This window comes from Cynocephalus volans, chromosome 1 (genome assembly GCF_027409185.1).
Source record: "Cynocephalus volans isolate mCynVol1 chromosome 1, mCynVol1.pri, whole genome shotgun sequence".
NCBI lineage: Eukaryota > Metazoa > Chordata > Mammalia > Dermoptera > Cynocephalidae > Cynocephalus > Cynocephalus volans.
The window spans coordinates 23,288,066-23,307,413 of NC_084460.1; the positions used below are offsets into that span (position 1 = coordinate 23,288,066).

The following is a 19,348-nucleotide window of genomic DNA, read 5'->3' on the forward strand; positions in this document are numbered from 1 at the left end:
TAGTGTCAGTTTGTAATATCCTTTTTATATATAATGTGGATTAAATATATTTTAATAAAAACATTAACCTGCTTGTGCTTCACAATTGGGTTAATGTCAATATTTAATATTTATGCACACAACAGAGATAGAAATATGTTATGTGAACACCATATATTTATATCTATGTGCTTTATTAAGCATTATGTTTTTCCAATTTTTTATTGTGGTAAAATATACATAACATAGAATTTACCATCTTAGCCATTTTTTAGTGTACAGTTCAGTATTAAGTACGTTCATAATTTGGAGCAACCGTCACCACTATCCATCTCCAGAACTCTTTTCCTCTTGTAAAAGTGAAACTCTGCACCCATTAAATAACTCCCTATTTCCCCCTCCTCTAAGCCTTTAGCAACCACCATTCTCATTTCTGTTTCTATGATTTTGACTACTCTAAGAACCTCATGTAAGTGAAATCACAGTATTTGTCTTTTGGGGACTGGCTTATTTCACTTAGCATAATGTCCTCGGGGTTCATCCACGTTGTCAGCATGTGTCAGAATTACTATGCAGTATCGTGCAAGTCCTTATATCATGCTTATCTTGTGCCAGGCACTGTTCTAAGTGCTTTACATGTATTAACTCTTTGAAACCTTCACAGCAATCCTGTGAGGTGGGGGTTACTATTATCCCATTTTATAGATGAGAAAACTATTAAAAAACTATAAACTATAGCGCGGAGAGGCTAGTAGTATATTGCAGTGGTGGAGCTGGGATTGAAGTCTGTGCCCTGAACCTTTCACTGTACTGCTTCTAAGTAAATCATGCCCTATCTTTTTCCCGCAGCAGGAAATACCGTTTTTATAAAATGTATTTTGGGGGAGGCAGTGGGTGCGGTAGCACTGGCCATGCAGAGGGGATCCTGGCCTGGGTCCGGGCAGACAGAGCTCACGTCCCTCTTCCCTCTCAGACTCCAGCGGCCTGAAGGCCCTGCAGGAAGAGACCCCACAGCTGATGCGCACGCGCAGTGACGTGGGTGTGCGTCGCCGTGGCAATGTGAGGACACCCAGCGACCAGCGGCGAATCCGACGCCACCGCTTTTCCATCAATGGTCATTTCTACAACCACAAGGTAGAGTGGATGGGGGGTAGGGGAAGGGGACAGCCTCGGAGACAAGACCCCTTCTTGGGCAGCTGCTCCCTCAGGGCTCCAGCCATGTGGTCTCTGGCGGGACACCTGAAAGCCAAGTGTTTGCTGTGCAGTCTTTGAGTTGTGGGTGAGCTGCAGGTTCTGCCGGCTTTGCGAAGGATGAGGGAACTCAGGTCAAGAGGCCCAGAGATCCCTTGGGGTTCCTCGCTAGTGTGGTGGGAGTGCTGTACAAAGCCGTCCCTGCTGTAGTCTTGAAGACCCCTTAAGCGCACCTCCTGAACCTCCCCTCCACAACCCTGGTAAATCCATGTGTGGCCCTCTTCCTGCACACGGGTGTGTAGTCTGACTTTTCCCTGAGCTGAGGGCTGACACCAAAGCAGAGCTGGGGGTCTCGGGTCTGGAGACGTCTGCATACCACTCGCCCCACCCCAAGCTAGCTGACCCCTTCTTTCCTCCGGCCACTTGGTTCAAATCCTGCCCCTAGGAGCAAGTTCATGGTGGGAGATTGGTTAAGGACCTCCTGGTGCTGAAGTCCCAGTGGAAGGGTCTTTGTGAGTGTTTTATCTAGAGAGAAGGCCTCACTTATCTGGTCCGATTCCCCCTGCCCCAGCCCTGCCATTTGTGAGTTCAGGTGCTCTAAGCTTCCCAGGGGAAGCGGGAACTGAGTCAGGTAAACCCGGAGGGTAGCTTTGTCAATGCACCCCAGATTGTCAGGGGGCTCTTAGCAAGCACATTCTGAGTACCATTGTCACTGCCCCGTAACCACCTGGGTTTTAGTATTCGGTCCTTGTCCCCACTTCCACCCTGAGCTGGATCCTTCTATTGACAGACGTCGGTGTTCACGCCAGCCTACGGCTCGGTCACTAATGTTCGCATCAACAGCACCATGACCACCCCGCAGGTCCTAAAGCTGCTGCTCAATAAATTTAAGGCAAGTGCCCTTTGATGGATGGCCACAGCCAGGGTTGCACGTGTGCCTGGAGGATCCTTAGAGGGGTAGTCAGGGGAGCTGTGGAAAGCGTGTGGTTTGGGGGGCGCCGGGCAGAGGGTTTGGGTTTTTTGGACCCTCATTATTCAAGGTAAGGGTCACAGCTTCAGCACTTCCTGGGAACTTGTTATGGGCTTGTCATGAGTATCAGACGAGTTCAGATGTGTAAAATGTGTAGAACCGTGCCTGGCACATTGTTGTAGATGTCAGCTATTATTTTCTACAGTTGTGGATGGAGTTTTCTGCCTGCCGAACTCGTCACTTCTGAGCGTTGTAGAGAAATAGCCCTCTCCTCAAAAGAGCCTAAAATCTTCCTAGCTTTGCAGTGTTAAAGAACAGGCAGTGGTTCAAAGTTAGAATGTTTAAATATATGCTTTCAGCAAGTGTCTTTTGCTCTTGATTCAGATTGAGAATTCAGCAGAGGAGTTTGCTTTGTACGTGGTCCATACCAGTGGTGGTAAGTCTGAAGAACGCAGTGTACTTTAAAACTTTTAATTAACTCAAAATAGCAAGTTAAAAAAAGTACCTCTGCCTCATTCTTTTGTTGTCTGGGTTTTGGAAACTTGCAAATATTGTTTGCCTCTAAGGCTGGTGGGCTTGCTGGAGGAGTCCACTGGGGAATGCCATACGTGGTCAGTAAACAAACTCTAAAACCTAACTGCTTATTAAAAAAGGAACTAGGTTTTCTCAAGAACCCAATTCCTCCAAAGTGGCATCTTCCAAAGGGTTTGAGGCATGGTAGTATTGTTGTGGGGAGGGGAGTGGGAGGAAGTTGCTTTGAACAACATCTGTTAAATAGTTACTTACAAATCAGTGTCCTGACTTGCATGGGTGCATCTCCTAAGGTGCCTGGTCCATTTGGGCCCCTGAGTTGATCACTGTTTATGGTGAGAAAGGCCTCAGGCCAAACTCAGGTCTGCTCCTGGTTGTGTGTGGTTCCAGAGAAACAGAAGCTGAAGTCCACCGATTACCCCCTGATTGCCCGAATCCTCCAGGGCCCATGTGAACAGGTCTCCAAAGTGTTCCTTATGGAGAAGGACCAGGTGGAGGAAGTCACCTATGATGTGAGTCCCCTTTTGGTCAGGTGTTCTGTCCTCGGGAGGATGGGGGATTTGGTTGGGTTACCTGCAACTGGGGTATAGCATGACTTTTTGGCTGAAGACCATGCCCCTCTTACTGCCATTCTTCAACACCAGGTTTTCTTGAGGCCAGGTTGAGGGTGTGCCCTGTGGGAATTGTTGGAGGAATACTCAACCAGAAAGTGATTTCCACAGAAGGAATACATTTCTTTCTAGGGTGCTGTAAGAGGGCTGAGAAGTTTCTGTAAACACTCTCTTAGCAATGTGAAGAAGTTAGCAGTGATTGTACCTTATCTTAAGTAATAATTGGCTTTTGCTACAGTAACACGCATCTGCAAATCTTAGTCGCTTACAACAGGTTGTACATGTTTACTTTTTTGTTCATATTCTGTGGGCTGGTAGCAGCAGCTCTGCTCTAGGCTGTGGGTTGATTTCAGGTCTGCAGTGCATGTCTCATTCAGAGACCCAGGCTCAGGGGGGCAGTGGCTGCCAGAGGATGCTCCTCATGAGGAATGGCTGGAGCACAGGAAACCAGGCCAAACCATGAAGGTGCTTTTGAAGCCTCCACTCAGATTTGCATATGTCAGTCATGTGTGCACACATTCCATTAGCCAAAGCAAGTCCCATAGCGAGCCCAGCATTAGCAGGGTGGAGAAATATACTTCTCCCATGAAGGAGAGTTCACAGTAGGGTGGGGATTCTGGTGGTGGAGGGGGAACAGTGGTTTAACTTTAACTCACCTGGGAGCCACCCCCACCCCCACAGCCTCTCTGAAGCAAGTTCATATTTGGAAATCTGTTTAGACTTGAGACACAGATTGTAATTCTGAGGCATAGTTCCTTAAATTCCCTTAGGGGAGAACAAAGAGGCTTATTAAATATCGTAGGTTCAGTTCTTTCTCTGCATCACTGTATCAGGAGAAAATGCTTTTCCGTGTTTGACATCACCTCTTCATGGACTGGGTACATGAGATGAAAAATGAGAAGTTATAAGATGGTGTCATGTAAATGACATGGTCTTCACTACAGACTCTGTACCAGCCTTGGCTGGTATAGGGTTTGGCTACTCCCTTTAAGGAAACCTGGGTTAGTGGAAAAATAGATCTCTGAGGCTTCGTGCTTAGCATAAGAGTGACGCCTAAAGGAATTGGAATGATGCTGGGGGGGCATCCACTCCAGATTTACTTCTTCCTCCCCAGGTGGCCCAGTATATAAAGTTCGAGATGCCTGTCCTTAAAAGCTTCATCCAGAAACTCCAAGAGGAAGAAGATCGGGAAGTAAAGAAGCTGATGCGCAAGTAAGCCTGGCCCTAGGTGCTGGCTGGGCTTCCTCCGGGGCCTCAGCGAAGAGGGGCCTCTGTCCAGGTGCCTCGTAGGGACTGTGCTCAGCTGCTGCGTGGGCCCGGGCTATGCGCCTTCTTCGAGGACTGCCATTGGCAAAATGGATCTCAGATGAAACTTATGTGTGTTGGTCTCTGCTTCTCGTGCCAGCTTCTTATTTTGATGTGGGACGTCAATATGTCTTTTACCCACCCCCTTTCATGGAAGGAATCTGAAAAGAAGGTGTTGGTTTAAAGTTTCTTTGGGGTCTAGATTCAGAAACCCAGTGTATCATCAGGCTCCCAGCAGGAAACAGACACCTCCTCAGATAAGGGTCTTGGAGGAGCGTTTGATGAAGGGACTATTTACAAAGACATGGGCAGAGTCTGGGGTAACCTCAAAGGACAGTGCAGTCCCTGGGGCGGGTATCACCACCCCATGCCTAAAAGCGTGAGGGCAAGGGTAAAAGACTTCGAGACTCATGAAGGCTGTCCGAGCAGTAGAAGCAGTCCGACCTCCCTATCTCCAAGATCCTTTCTTACCACCCTTCCTCCCTTTTAAACATGTCTCTCTGGAAATTTTGCTAGGGTTGAAAAGTCCAGTAAGGCTTTTTCTGGGGAGCAATTTTGTGGTTTCCTTTTTAGGTGTAGCCATAGAATAGACTATGTTTCATAGATATGGTAAAACTATGGATTGATTTTTGCCACTGGAGAATAAAGCAATGCTGTATTTGCCGGGATTGACAACAATTAGTATGATAGCACTTAACATTTATTGAGCACTTAGTATGTCCCAAACTTTAAAAATAGCTTATACTGTGCAGTGCAAAGGCCTGAACATAAGAAGTAAGACTTTAGCCCCACACAACAGTGCCCATGCCAGTATCTGCAGTGCCATAGTTCAGGGAAGTCATGGGGAAACGCAGTTCACCCACAAGCCATGGACCTCTATGCCTCGTAGTTGCTGTGACCTCTTCTGCAAAACACAGGTATTGATATAAGGTTGAACTTTATGAGATCACATATAGGCAATTTCACATGGTCTAGGCTAGGTGAAGGTTAATGAGCTACTCTGCATATAAAGTAGTGTGGATAGTGCCTTGGATATAGTAAGCACTGAATTAATGGAATTCTTATTATTGTTATTTTCACCTTTACATACTTCTTTTGCCAGACGTTCTAATCATAGTGAAATAATCTAATTTGGTTTTGACCTCTTTATTCCCTCTCATCCTGTTATGGAGATTAACATAAACAACAAAATGTCTAAAGAGTGGGCCAATGATGAAAGCAGCAAAGAGATAGGACAATAGGCCTGCACTTTTACCCGGTGTCAATTGCTGTCACCTGGTACTACCTGCTCTTACCTCGGTGATGGAGAAGATCATGAGGAGGGGTATGTTGCTGGCTGCTCCTTACCCCAGGCTGTTTCTTGCCCCCAGGTACACGGTGCTCCGGCTAATGATTCGGCAGAGGCTGGAGGAAATAGCTGAGACCCCTGCAACAATCTGAGCCACCAGAACGAGGGGATCCAGACACCGCAGGAGCTGCTGTTGACCAACAGGAAGCTGTGCGCTTTCTTTCCATGGAAGTGTTTACATGCAAACCTCTCCAGCTGTGGACAAGCAGTCATCTGCTGCCTGCAGCAGGGTGAAGAAACCAGCAGACAGCTCCCCGCCCCTGGATCCCTGCTCTCCTTTCTTTCACTCCAAGGACTTCTGATTTTTGTTATAAGGAGGACCCAAAATTGTGTGTGTGTGTGTGTGTGGGTGGGTGGGTGTAAGTAAGCGTGCGTGCACACACATGGTACGTGTCCATGTGCCTCCCTGATAATTTCACATGCAATTAAATTCTAAGCAGCCAGCATAAGTGCTGTGAGGCTGGGGGATGTGCTGCTCGTGGGCAGGAAAACCAGAGGAGTCACTGATCTGAGGGGTTTTAGGCTGAAGAAAAGATTTCTCCCCTCAAATGCCAGGGAGCAGCCATACATATCTGCCCATGTTTAGAAGGGAAAGGGGATCCCTCAAGCTCATCATTTGGGGGATTGCTGTGTTAGAGATTCTCCCTGTATGCCTAGAAGCAACGGTGATTGTGAGATCCTTGGAAACTAACAAAATAACAGCCCCATCCCCTTGGGACAAGTCTGATGGAAAGAAAAAGATAAACCAACCAGTGGGGCAGATGCAATAAGCCCACAAGTTTTTACACTGGAAACTTTGATCATCTTAAGTAACAAAGATGAATATGATGTTCTTTGTGGATGCCTGTAAAGAATGGATTCAGCCTCTGGCCCCACCTCCATGGCCACCTCTAGGAGACAGGAGAGGAAGCCGTGTGTTTCTCTTTGTGCATCAAGCTGTCGACCCATCTTTCTGGTGTTTCCTTGAGTTGAAGGAAAGATCTCATGAAACAAAGGTCTCGTTGGTGCACACGTGGAGCTGACTGGTTAGTGTGGCAAGGACCTGGCTTGCTCTGGGATGGTGGCCAGGAGGTTTCCAAGTCCCCTCCTTAGGACTGAAGGGAAATGTTGGACGTTACCTGCAGAAATGACAGGTGCCTTTGAGCCCAGCCTATCTTCACATCATCAAGGGTCTTCCTGCACTCAGAGCATAGTCTGTCTGTTTGAAGTCAAAGCTTTATTTTTTCCATCCTCTGGATTTGTGCAGGTTACCCTTACCTTGTGCATGGAGGTGGACTTCAAGAATGAGGATTTGTCCTGCTACTGACAGTGTGAACTCAGGGAAGCTCTCTGGGCTGTTCTGTGAAGGTGCATTGGGAGGACAGAGCTTCTCTCAGCTTTTCTGAGTAACCACCAGGTGATCTTTAGGGCTAACCCCAATGGGGGAATGGAGCAGGGACAGTCTATCCCCTGTGACCCCCATTGGAAAGATTGCCAGGCAGCTGGACACCAGTGCACTGATACAAATTGAGGAGGGACAGATGGATGCTTGATGAGGAGATCAACCAGGCAAGCCCAGAAACTCCTAACAGCAGGTGTCTCTGAGCCTTGTTGGGGTGGGGCGCCCCCATCTCTTCTCCACCTTCTCTTCAAGGAAGGTTTGCAGAGCTGGGCAGTTGAGGGAGGGAGAGCCACTGGTCAGTGCCTCCAAAGGAAGGTGGACCTTTGCAGCAGAGCCATTCCTGCCCTGGGCACCTCCTGCCCCCCTGTACCTGTGGCCTTCTCCACAGCTTCCTGACACTCACAGCTGTGGTCTCTTGTGGACTTTCAAAAAGCGTGCTGCCACCTGGCATTTTGCCAGGAGTCTTTTAGTGAACCCTTCTCCATGGGGACAGCACCACCAGCCCCGTGGAGTGTGTAATGGAAACCCAGAGGGCTTAGTCTCATTCATACACCACAGTGGGCCTCTGCAAAATGCACAGAATTAGGGGGAGAAAATGGGGTGAGGGCAAGGCAAGGCTTCCTTTTTTACAGATGGGAAAGAGCCGTTTTGTGATTGCAACCTTACCTCCTGAGTTTCGTATTTAAGAAAATAATTTGGAGAACTTCTAGTTACTTTTATCTTGGATGTTCAGAGCACTCGTGGGCCCCAATAATTCTCCTTGGGTTGAGGGGAAGAATTTCCACAAAGCAAATTACTAACTACTAATTCTTGTTGGACAGATATTTTGAGTTTATAAAACTTCTCTTTAACTTGCACTAGCACTACGATAGTGTTAAGTATGGAAATGTTGCAAAATGGCCAGTTTGCCAGATCACTTTTCCAGAAAGTGATTCTAAGGTAGACTTGGCTGTTTAAAGATTGGGGAGTGGGGAGGGTTGGGGGTGGAAGTGAGGGGAAATCATGTTTTATACAACACATTTTCACTTAATGCAGGCTTCACTTTCCCATTTAGGCCCACCCCGTTTAGAGATCATTTCTCACGTCCTGATAGCTGGATCAGGAATTTTGGAAAGATTCTTTGAAATAGCAGCGGCTGAAACAGGGACACTTCACCATGTGGACCACATTTTTTCACTGGTAGCACGTGGCCTTGCAGCTTTGAACTCCTCAGCCGATTTGTGTGGGTTTATGTAATTGTGTGCAATGAACCTGAAATCATGTGAAGAATGAATGGCCAATTTAAAGGTGTTTTTTGTCTTTTGTTTTCCAACTTGTGAAAAGCAGTTTAGCTGCATCTGTTTTTTTTACCCCCAGGGGCTTATGTTACAAGGTGATCAAGTGAAGGAAAAACCTGAGCCCATCTGGCTGGGATGGTGGAATTAAGCACAAGGTCACATTCTCAGTGACCTCGTTAGTGGGAGGTTGATAACTTAAATGGGGGGGGGGGGAGCTGGTTACGACGGGGAGGGGCTGAAAAGCACAAATGATGGGCTTGCCCGTGCATGTTGGTGAGGTTTGTGCACATTGTCTCCAGGCGGGATGGACTCCAACTTTAAGTAGAGGTTGAGGCGAGAGGATCTTAGAAGCTTAGCCACCAACCCTGGAGAAAAATGCTGAGGCCTGGTCTAGGGGAGGATTAGGTCTAAGACATGCTAATGCTTCAAGGAGAAATATTTTCACCCTTCTCTCCTCCCTACCAAAAAGAAAACAATACTCTCTCTCCTAGGAAACTCCAGATAAAGACATTTTATCATCATATCAGTGGTATAATAATGACCTCCCAAAATCTGTTCTCCATGCAGAAACATTTTGGTGAGAATTCTTTTCTATAGAGTTGGGTGGTTATTGCAGAGTGTCAGGAGGGTGGAAGGATAAGGGCCACAGAAAGGCAGGAAGCTCTCAAGGAAAGAGAAGCTCTCTGTAAAACAAGAACAAAACCACATTTTATTTCACAGCTCTGTAACAAGGAGAACGTGGTGTCCTAGATACCTCTCCAGGAGAGAACTTCCTATGTGAACAAGGGATTTTCAGTGTCCATGGTGGCCAAATCATGATATGGGGAATAAGGTAGGAGACAGGAGATACAGTGAGCATCCCTGATACAGCAGCATGGATTTTTGAGTTTGTACTAAAATTATTTCATGCAAAGTCTTGCTTGAGTCAGATGAGATGAAATATGATCTCCTAGTGAGAGACCCCTGGAGTAGGCGGTCAATTGGTTTGGAGACCCTCCCAAGGAACAGCGAGACCACGGGTTCGGATGCAATCAGCAAGAGGTTTATTTGAACACACGGGTACCCGGGCGACACAGTCTTTCGGAAGACTGGCGCGCCGGGTGGAGTTTCTGGGCTTGTTTTGTAGCAAAAAGCGCGGGTACAGAAGCAAGAAGCAAGGTAATTGGTTAGTTCAAATCAAGCCAGGGGTGGACTCTGGTCAAGTGGGAGTCCTTGAAACAGTTGAGGGGCACTCTTGAAACTTTAACTGACTTATCTACTTCTGGGAACTATCCGCCCTTGGCTCCGGGCTGGGGCCCAGGTGCATAACTGCAGATATCTCAGACCTGCCCTCTTGGCTGTACTTTCCCTATACCCTTGTAAAAAGCACTTCCTTCATTCCCCCATTTCTCTTGTGGATCGCTCTAATCTTAGAGCGGAATTAAAAGTCATCTTCGCCATTTAAGTTTTGGTATTTTTGCCTAAGGACCAGAATCTTAACTGCACTTACCCTATCATTGATGAATTGGACTAGTCTATTGATGACGCAGGGCCCAAGGGTGAACAACAGAAGGAGGAGTAATAGGGGCCCGGCGATGGTTGACAGTAGGGTGGTCAACCAAGGGGAGTTATTGAACCACCCTTCATACCAATTTTGGTTTTGTTTGTGTTCTAACTGTCTTTTATCTAGCCTTTCTTTGAGCTTGTTCATGGAGTCCCGCACTACACCTGAGTGATCCGCATAAAAACAGCACTGTTCTTTTAGGGCTGCGCAGAGGCCTCCTTCTTTTAGGAACAATAGGTCAAGGCCTCTCCTATTTTGGAGCACTACCTCAGACAAGGAGGTTAGTGAGGCTTCTAGCTTGCTGACTGAGTCTTGGAGGGCCCGGAGGTCGGTATCTATAGCGGTCTGGAGGCTGGTCAGTCCTTGCTGGAGGTCTAGGGGCCCTTTGACTAAGGCGGCTGTCCCAGTACCCATCCCTGCTGCGATCCCTAATCCCAGTAAAACAGCCAGGGTAAGTGAGACGGGCTCTCTTTTTACCCTGGGGTGAGGATTGTCATAGGCCTGCAACAAGGTTTCTCCAGGATGGTAGTAGATGCGAGGGATCAGCTGAACCTGGGTACAGAAATCTTTAGACTGATTAAAGACTGAGGTAGAGAGGCAGGGGGTTAGGCCGGTGTTGCATGCCCACCAGCTATGATTGGAGGGGAGCAGGTATTGATTGTTCCCGGTGGAATTGATGGAATGGGTCTGGTTGCAAAGACGCTGATGGGTCGGGGGTACTTTTCCTACGCACAACCCGCTTCCGGAGACTTCAGTGAGGGTGAGCTTTCCTTGGGCCCCCCATCGACACTGGGAGTAGTTGGAGGTATAGATGGGTTCCCCCGGAAAGGCTGCCCCCTCATAATAAGGGGGGCCCATTGCCAGACAGAGCCAGCAAGACTCTGTGGCGTTAGGGTTGGTATTGTTTAGGGCTAGGAAAGCCCCTTGTATAAGGCCAAAGAGTCTGTCACCCGTGGTAGGGAGCGGGGTAGATAGGGTGTCATTTTGCTTTCGTCCCGCGGCGGCAGAGTTATTGGCCGCTGGGGCTAGGGTGTCAGACGGCGCTTTTACAGGAGGTCCTTGCTCCGTAAGGACGGAGTCGGGGCCTATGGCTACAGTTGGCAAGCTGGCGGCCACCAGACGAATAGTCAATTGCACGCCTGGATGCCCGGTCTTATAGAGCCTTAGACCCCAGGTCCTTCCCTGCATCCAATCCCTGGAGCTCTGCCCTCTTTCTGTAAAGCTTATCTGGAGGGGGTTACACCAGCCGGAGCTGTTACAGTCCCCGTTCCCCGAAGTCTGGTTCCGCACTACAGTTATGAGATCTGAAGACCCAGATAGCCAATAACCAGTCCCCGTGGTCTCACATCCCCATTCTTTACAGTACAGGGACTCTAGCCCCCCGCATGTTCTAGCTTTTGAGAGGTCCCGGCCATCCCGGGGACACACGTAGAAGGAGGATCCTGCCATCCTGTTCCTAGCTCGCGGGTAGCTGCACCCTGGAGCTCCCCAAGTGACCTGGTAGTAAGAATTTTCATAGTTTGAGTCAGGAGGCCTGACTCTTTTAGAGGCCGATGCATCAATTTCTGGAATATCCCAAGTCTCGAGACCCGCCGCCAGGGCACATATATCAGGGGTGAGGGGGGGCCACCAAGTCCAAAGGGGGTGGACTTCTGTCTTGGACCAGACAACCTTTCCAGTTTGGGACAGTACCTGCCAGGTGAGGGACGTGGGCTGGTTGGGGTTATTACTTGGTAGGCTTGTTCTGCCGCCGCCGAATGCGCAGCTTAAGAGGATTATCAGTCCTTTCCAGCTCCCAGGATTCATCTGGTATGGAGGGTGGCGCAGGCTTGAGGTGAGAAGCATGGACCCAGGCCGCAATACCGTCCACTTTTACCGCTGTTGGTGTGGTCAGCAGCACCAGGTACGGGCCTTTCCACCGAGGCTCAAGGCTGCCGGTCCGATGGCGCCTAACAAGCACTTGGTCTCCGACCTGGAACGGATGAGGGATGGCCACGGCGCCTGGCTCGTATACCTCCTTGATCTGGTCCCAGATCTGGGTTTTTACAACTTCTAAAGCCTTTAAATGAGTGAATAAGACAGGAAAGAAATTATCATCAGGACCCAACGTCTCTCCAAACCCAAGTATAGGGGGCGGTCCCCCATAGAGAATTTCATAGGGAGTTAGACCAAACCGGCCAGGGGTGTTCCTGGCTCTGAGCAGCGCTAAAGGAAGGAGAGCCACCCAATCTTTTCCACCGGTCTCTAAGGCTAATTTAGTCAAGGTCTCTTTGATTGTCCTGTTCATTCTTTCTACCTGTCCTGAGCTCTGGGGTCTATACGCACAATGTAATTTCCATTGTATCCCCAGTTGAGTGGCCAGTCCCTGACTTACCTGAGCAACAAAGGCTGGGCCGTTATCTGACCCGAGTACCTTAGGGATCCCGAAGCGGGGTAGGATTTCTTCTAATATCTTTTTGCAGACGGTCAGGGCCGTTTCAGTCTTGGTAGGAAAAGCTTCTACCCATCCAGAGAAAGTATCTATAAATACCAGCAGATACCTGTTTCCATACCGACCAGGCTTTATCTCTGTGAAGTCTACTCCCCAGTATACGCCGGGTCGATCTCCTCGTTGTCTTTTTCCGGTCTCTCGGTAGGTTGCGACCGCATTAGTCATGGCACAAGCTTGACACTGACTGGCGACTTCGCGAACTGCAGACGAGAGGTTTGGGATGAGGAGGCTGGTGCGATTTATCAATTGGAGAAGTTTTGCTGGTCCCAAGTGCGTCAGCCGGTGTAGCCGTTGAATGAATTCTTTTCCTTGGTCAGGGGTGAGTTCTCCTAGCTTGGCCTTTGTCTGGGCGGGTTCGATTGGCTCTTGAGGTTTGGTAGTTTCTGCCAGCACTCTGGTCGACAGGGCGGCTTGTTTTGCAGCCTCATCGGCCCTCCGGTTTCCGGTGGCTACAGGGTCGCTTCCCTTCTGGTGGCCGGGGCAGTGGATAATAGCGACCTGTTTGGGGAGGTGGATGGCCTCTAGCAGGGCCAAAATTTCTTCTTTGTTTTTAATGTCTTTTCCAGCCGAAGTGAGCAGCCCCCTTTGTTTATATATTGCCCCATGAACATGAGCAGTGGCGAAAGCGTACCTGCTGTCTGTATAGATGTTGATGTTTTTTCCTTCAGCCAGGCGCAACGCCTGGGTCAAAGCCACCAGTTCGGCCCTTTGAGCTGACGTACCTTCCGGCAAGCTGCTCGCCCACACCGTCCGCTGGCCATCTACGATGGCGGCCCCTGCCCGCCGTCTACCTTCCACAATAAAACTACTACCGTCCGTATACCAGGTTGGCACCCCAGGCAATGGCTGATCCTTGAGGTCCTGGCGAGTCCCAGTTTCTTCGGCGAGGATCTCGGAACACCTGTGCACTGGGGTGGCTTCCGGTTCGGCTGGTAGTAGAGTAGCTGGGTTTAGGATGGCAGGGGGAGCGAATGTTACCTTTTCATTCAGTAGTAAGCTCTGGTAATGAGTCATCCTAGCGTTGGTCATCCATCGGTCGGGGGGCTGCCGCACGATGCTTTCGAGGCTATGGGAAGCAATCACAGTCACGTTTTGCCCCAGAGTCAGTTTATCAGCGTCTTTGAGAAGGAGCGCAACGGCTGCAACCGCTTTCAGGCAGGTTGGCCACCCGCTGGCCACCGGATCTAGTTTTTTTGATAGATAGGCTACCGGCCGCCGCCAGGGCCCTAGAGCCTGAGTGAGCACTCCCCGGGCTACGCCGGCTCTTTCATCTACATATAGAGTGAATGGTTTGGTGAGATCCGGGAGGGCCAGAGCAGGGGCTGACAGCAAGGCTTTTTTTATGTAATCAAGAGCCCTCTGATGTTCCTCAGTCCAAATAAAAGAGTTGCCCTCTTTTGTCAAGGGGTACAAGGGTGCAGCTAGGGTGGCGAACCCAGGGATCCAAAGCCTGCAGAATCCAGCAGTACCCAAGAACTCACGAACCTGTCTAGGGGTCGTGGGGGTAGGAATTTTCATAACAGTAGCCTTTCGAGCCGGGGTCAGCCACCTTTTTCCCTCTTTGAGCAGATACCCCAGATAGGTGACCTCTCTCTGGCAGAGCTGGGCCTTTTTAGCTGATACCCGATATCCCAACCTACTTAACTCTTGTAGGAGTTTTTGTGTCCCTTCTTTGCAGTCCTTGTATGTGGGGGCCGCCACCAGGAGGTCGTCCACATATTGGAGTAATATTACCTGGGAGTTGAGGGCCCTAAAGGGAGCCAAATCCCGGTGGAGGGCTTCGTCGAAGATGGTGGGAGAGTTCTTAAACCCCTGTGGCAGCCGGGTCCAGGTCAGCTGACCTGTGGTGCCTTTTTCTGGGTCCCTCCACTCAAACGCGAACAACGGCTGGCTGTTGGGATGTAGCCTGAGGCAGAAGAAGGCGTCCTTAAGATCCAGGACTGAATACCAGGTGTGGCTAGGCGGGAGGGAGCTCAGGAGGCTGTAAGGATTTGGGACGGTAGGATGTATATCCTGCACCCTCTTATTAATTTCCCTCAGGTCTTGGACTGGCCGATAGTCATTGGTCCCTGACTTTTTTACAGGCAACAGAGGGGTATTCCAGGGCGACTGACAGGGCACCAGGACTCCTAGGTTTAAGAATCTTTGGATGTGAGGCCTGATGCCTTCTTGGGCCTCCTTGCTCATTGGGTATTGACGAACAGTCACCGGTGAGGCACCTGATTTTAGTTCTACTATTACTGGTGGGACTTGTTTGGCCAGTCCCATGCCTGCTTTCTCGGCCCATACAGAGGGAAAAAGCTGGAGCCAGGACGGATCAATAGAGGAGGGAACTGGTCTTTCATGTAGCCGGTATTCTTCTTCTAAGCTTAGGACCAGGCACATAGTAGGGCGATCATCCCACGTTACTTGTGGACCCTCAGCCGAGAACTGGATCTGGGCTTTTAGTTTGGTTAGGAGGTCCCTGCCTAACAGAGGAGCAGGGCACTCGGGTATGACCAGGAAGGAGTGGGTCACTTGTTTATGTCCAATCTTTAAAAGTCTCTTTGTGGTCCAGGGGTAGATTTTACTGCCTGTTGCCCCTTCCACAACTGTCCGTCTGGACCCTACTTTACCCAGAGGCTGGGTCAATACCGAGTGCTCAGCCCCAGTGTCGACTAGGAACTCGATGGGGGTCCCCTCCACAGTCAGCATTACCCTAGGTTCGGGGAGGGGATCCGAACCCCGACTCCCCTAGTCATCTAGGGACAGAACTTTGGCTTTCCGGATGTTTTTCTTTTGGGGACATTCTCTTGCCCAATGCCCCTTTTCTTTACAGTATGCGCACTGGTCTCTGTCCAGGGGGGGTCTTCTTTCCCTAGGTGTCTGCCTCGCCCGGTTGCTCAGGTTTTCTGCCTTCCTGTCTCTAGACTCTCTTTCACCTACTACTGCGGCCAGAATCCTAGTTAAATTTTTCTCTTGGCGCTTATCGCGTCGTCTTTCCCTTTCTTCTGCCTCCTTTTTTTCTCTGTCTTGTCTCTCTTCTTCTGTCTCTCTCTTATGATACACTTTTTCTGCCTCCCTTACTAAATCTTGTAAGGAATAGTCTTGGAGCCCTTCTAGCCTCTGTAACTTCCTTTTAATATCTGGGGCTGACTGCCCGATGAAGGCCATGGCAACTGCAGCCTGCTGCCCCTCAGAAGAGGGGTCAAACGGAGTATATCTCCTATAGGCCTCGGTTAGACGTTCTAAAAAAACCGAAGGGGGTTCAGCCGGTCCCTGCAAGACCTCTCTTACCTTGGCCAAATTAGTGGGGCGCCGGGCTGCCCCTTTGAGACCTGCCACTAGAGTCCGGCGGTAGACCAGGAGACGCTCCCTACCTGCGGCCGTGTTGTAATCCCACTGGGGCCGATTAAGGGGAAAAGCCTCATTAATGAGGTTCTCGAGCTGAGTAGGGGCCCCGTTGTCCCCGAGGACGTTCTTGCGAGCCTCCAGGAGGATCCTTTCTCGCTCCTCAGTGGTGAATAGAATCTGTAAAAGTTGTTGACAGTCGTCCCAAGTTGGCTGATGGGAAAACATAAGAGATTCAAGGAGCCCTGTGAGTCCTGCTGGGTTCTCAGAGAAAGAAGGATGGTTAGACTTCCAATTATAGAGGTCTGCTGAGGAGAAAGGCCAATATTGTAGAGGGACCAGGCCGTTGGGCTCGGCCGGGGGTCCCACGGCTCGGAGGGGCAAAACCACAGTGGAGTCAGGACCCGAGTCGTCCGCCGGGCTACGGACGCGACGGCTCCTGGTCCTGGCGGCTAGTCCCCCAAGGTCAGAAGTATCGGGCGCCTGGCTCGGCGCCGGTCCGACCGCTTGGGGGGCCAAGGGAGGTGGCAGTGCTGCCGGGTAAGGCGGGGGTTCAGACATAAGGAGTAAATCGTCTGTTGCGGGATAAATGGGGATTGGGGGAGGAGCGGAGGGCCTCCTTGTAAGTGGTCCTCGAGAATTTTCTGGGCCAGAGGCAACAGCGACCTTGACGGAGGGTGGCACCCACGGAGGAGGGCTCTGGGCGAGGTCCAGCCACACCACAATGTATGGGACTTGGTCTGGATGTCCTCCGGTTTCCTGGAAGACAATCTTTTTAACTGCAAAAAGGACAGAGAGATTAAAGGTTCCTTCTGGCGGCCACCCTATGCCGAATGTAGGCCATTCGGAAGAGCAGAGAGTCTGCCATTTTCCTTTTTTGATTTCCACGGATTGGTTATGAGCCCTGGTCTTTACATCTTTCCAGTGATCTAGAGTGAGAGAGAGAGGGGTAGAAGTACCTTGTCCCATTTCATAGACCTCGAAGAGAGGGACAATAAGAGAGACACTTACTACAAATAAGACAAAAAGAAACCAAAAGCGTCGGCGAGACCGAGTTGCGTAAAGGCAGGAAAAGGACTCAGATGGCAGAGCGCGCCTCCCTAGGCGCGACGACGGGATCAAAACGCAATGATCCTCTGCTGGGGGGTCCACCAGGCGTCCCTGGTCCTCCCCTGATCCTGGGACGTCTCCCAGGATTACCGGGTGGTGAGCCCCCGAACACGTCTGTTCGCTACTCACACGTCAACCCGGAACAAACCAAAACCAAAATGTGCGCACCCTGTGGGACAGTCGGAATCACTGAGTTAGACACAGAGACAAGACACAGAGACAAGACACAGAGACAAGACACAGAGCGACTGCTGGCCAGCTTACCTCCCGTTGGTGGGTCGGTGGTCCCTGGGTGGGGGTCTCCGATCCCGGACGAGCCCCCAAATGAGAGACCCCTGGAGTAGGCGGTCAATTGGTTTGGAGACCCTCCCAAGGAACAGCGAGACCACGGGTTCGGATGCAATCAGCAAGAGGTTTATTTGAACACACGGGTACCCGGGCGACACAGTCTTTCGGAAGACTGGCGCGCCGGGTGGAGTTTCTGGGCTTGTTTTGTAGCAAAAAGCGCGGGTACAGAAGCAAGAAGCAAGGTAATTGGTTAGTTCAAATCAAGCCAGGGGTGGACTCTGGTCAAGTGGGAGTCCTTGAAACAGTTGAGGGGCACTCTTGAAACTTTAACTGACTTATCTACTTCTGGGAACTATCCGCCCTTGGCTCCGGGCTGGGGCCCAGGTGCATAACTGCAGATATCTCAGACCTGCCCTCTTGGCTGTACTTTCCCTATACCCTTGTAAAAAGCACTTCCTTCACTAGAATGGTAGAAATAAAAATGAATGTGGCACCTCTTTTCTCTGACATAATCGAAAGCTTTACCCCGTCATGGGAAGTACCCACCACCTCCATGTTTTAACTGAGCACAAGAGATGCGCAAGCTGTGAAGGGGAAAAGTCTCAGTTTATCCCTGGGGTCTTCCCAGCCGATCGCAGACCTGTTTCCAGGCTGATGGTTTCTGGTGTGTAATTACTAGTGTTTCTTAAGGGTTTTTCACTTGTTGTAGCTTTTGTGAGGTATTCTCTTCTTAATCATAACTTGCCTTTCAGTGATGGTACATGACCTGGTTCAATGTTTGGTTCTGAAATTATCAACTGATGTGTTTAGGCATCTTAACGTAATTTGACAAGGCCTCCATACAGAGCTGTACATTTTTGTAACATTTTGATATGTTTCAATGCACATGACTTAGATCTTATTAAAATAAAGCACTTTTCAAAGAGAAGTCCCATTGTGGATGGGTCCATGTGTGTCCCCTGAATGTGAGAGGGGGTTGTAAGGGGGACAGGAATGTGAAGGCCACCCAGGAGATAAGTTAATTTCTTCCCCCAGAATTTATGGTTTGAAGGGCCTTGGACCTGGCTGTGATGTTCCAAATAGGAAATGAAATGAGACTGTCCCCCTATGGGTGTTGAGTTGAGACCCCAGGGGAGCCAGGTGTTGTTGTGGTAAGAGCTGGATCAATGACCTCACTCCACTCCTGGCTCATTCAGACCCTGGGACCAACTCAGTGAACCTGTTCCTAGGACTTGGTTTCCTCACCTGTAAAATGGCCCAGCCACTCTGCAGGGGTATAGGAACCTGGGCTTGCCTCTGCTGGAGGCAGCCCCTCAGAGGTCCCCAAGTGTATGACTTTCAGACTGGGACTCAATTTCTACCCCATGGTGCAGGGAAGGCTTGATGGTTAATTTTATGTGTCAACTTGGGTAGGCCATGGTGCCCAGATACTAGGTCAAACACTAGTCTAGATGTTGCTGTGAAGGTATTTTTTAGATGAGATTAACATTTAAATCAGTAGATGATGATGATGATGATGATTTTGGTGGCTGGCTACTACAAGTATCCAAGCCCTTGACCTTGGTGTTATACCACCATGCTCTAACCAACTGAGCTAAGTGTCCGACCCTTAAATCAGTAGATTTTGAGCAGATTGTCCTCCATAATGTGGGTGGGCCTTATCCAGTCAGTTGAAGGCCTTAAAAGAAAAGACTAAGGGCCCCTGAGGAAGAAGAGATTCTGTCTCCAGTCTGCTTCTAGAGTCAAATTGCAACATCAATCATGTGAGCCAACTCCTTAAAATAAATTTTCTCTATCTATACACACACACACTCTCTCTCTCTCTCTCTCTCTCATCCTATTGGTTCTGTTTCTGTTTCTCCGAAGAACCCTAATACAGAGGGTAGCGTGATTGGTTCATAAAGTTTGAACAGGTGATTAACAACCGTCTTCCTAGGAAACCTGGCCTGGCCATGGAGCATAAATAATGACCATCATAATTTGGCCTCTAGAA

At 49.6% G+C, this 19,348-nt stretch overlaps 2 protein-coding genes across 2 annotated transcripts in view; one reads left to right on the forward strand and one right to left on the reverse strand.

Moving 5' to 3' along the window:
- Positions 1 to 6,027, forward strand: part of RASSF2 (Ras association domain family member 2) — a 28,437-nt gene extending 22,410 nt beyond the window's left edge. The window contains exons 6-11 of the mRNA XM_063075399.1: positions 953 to 1,113; positions 1,961 to 2,062; positions 2,525 to 2,576; positions 3,062 to 3,183; positions 4,397 to 4,494; positions 5,958 to 6,027. Of these exons, the coding sequence (XP_062931469.1) occupies positions 953 to 1,113; positions 1,961 to 2,062; positions 2,525 to 2,576; positions 3,062 to 3,183; positions 4,397 to 4,494; positions 5,958 to 6,027 (605 nt within the window). The remainder of the gene's footprint in view (positions 1 to 952; positions 1,114 to 1,960; positions 2,063 to 2,524; positions 2,577 to 3,061; positions 3,184 to 4,396; positions 4,495 to 5,957) is intronic.
- Positions 6,028 to 11,898: 5,871 nt separating this feature from the next.
- LOC134380100 (uncharacterized) lies at positions 11,899 to 16,926 on the reverse strand (the record flags this gene model as incomplete). The annotated part of the gene is given in 1 exon segment (XM_063099625.1): positions 11,899 to 16,926. A coding segment is annotated over 1 exon segment (5,028 nt), but the record flags the coding sequence as incomplete, so codon positions are not given.
- Positions 16,927 to 19,348: the final 2,422 nt, after the last annotated feature.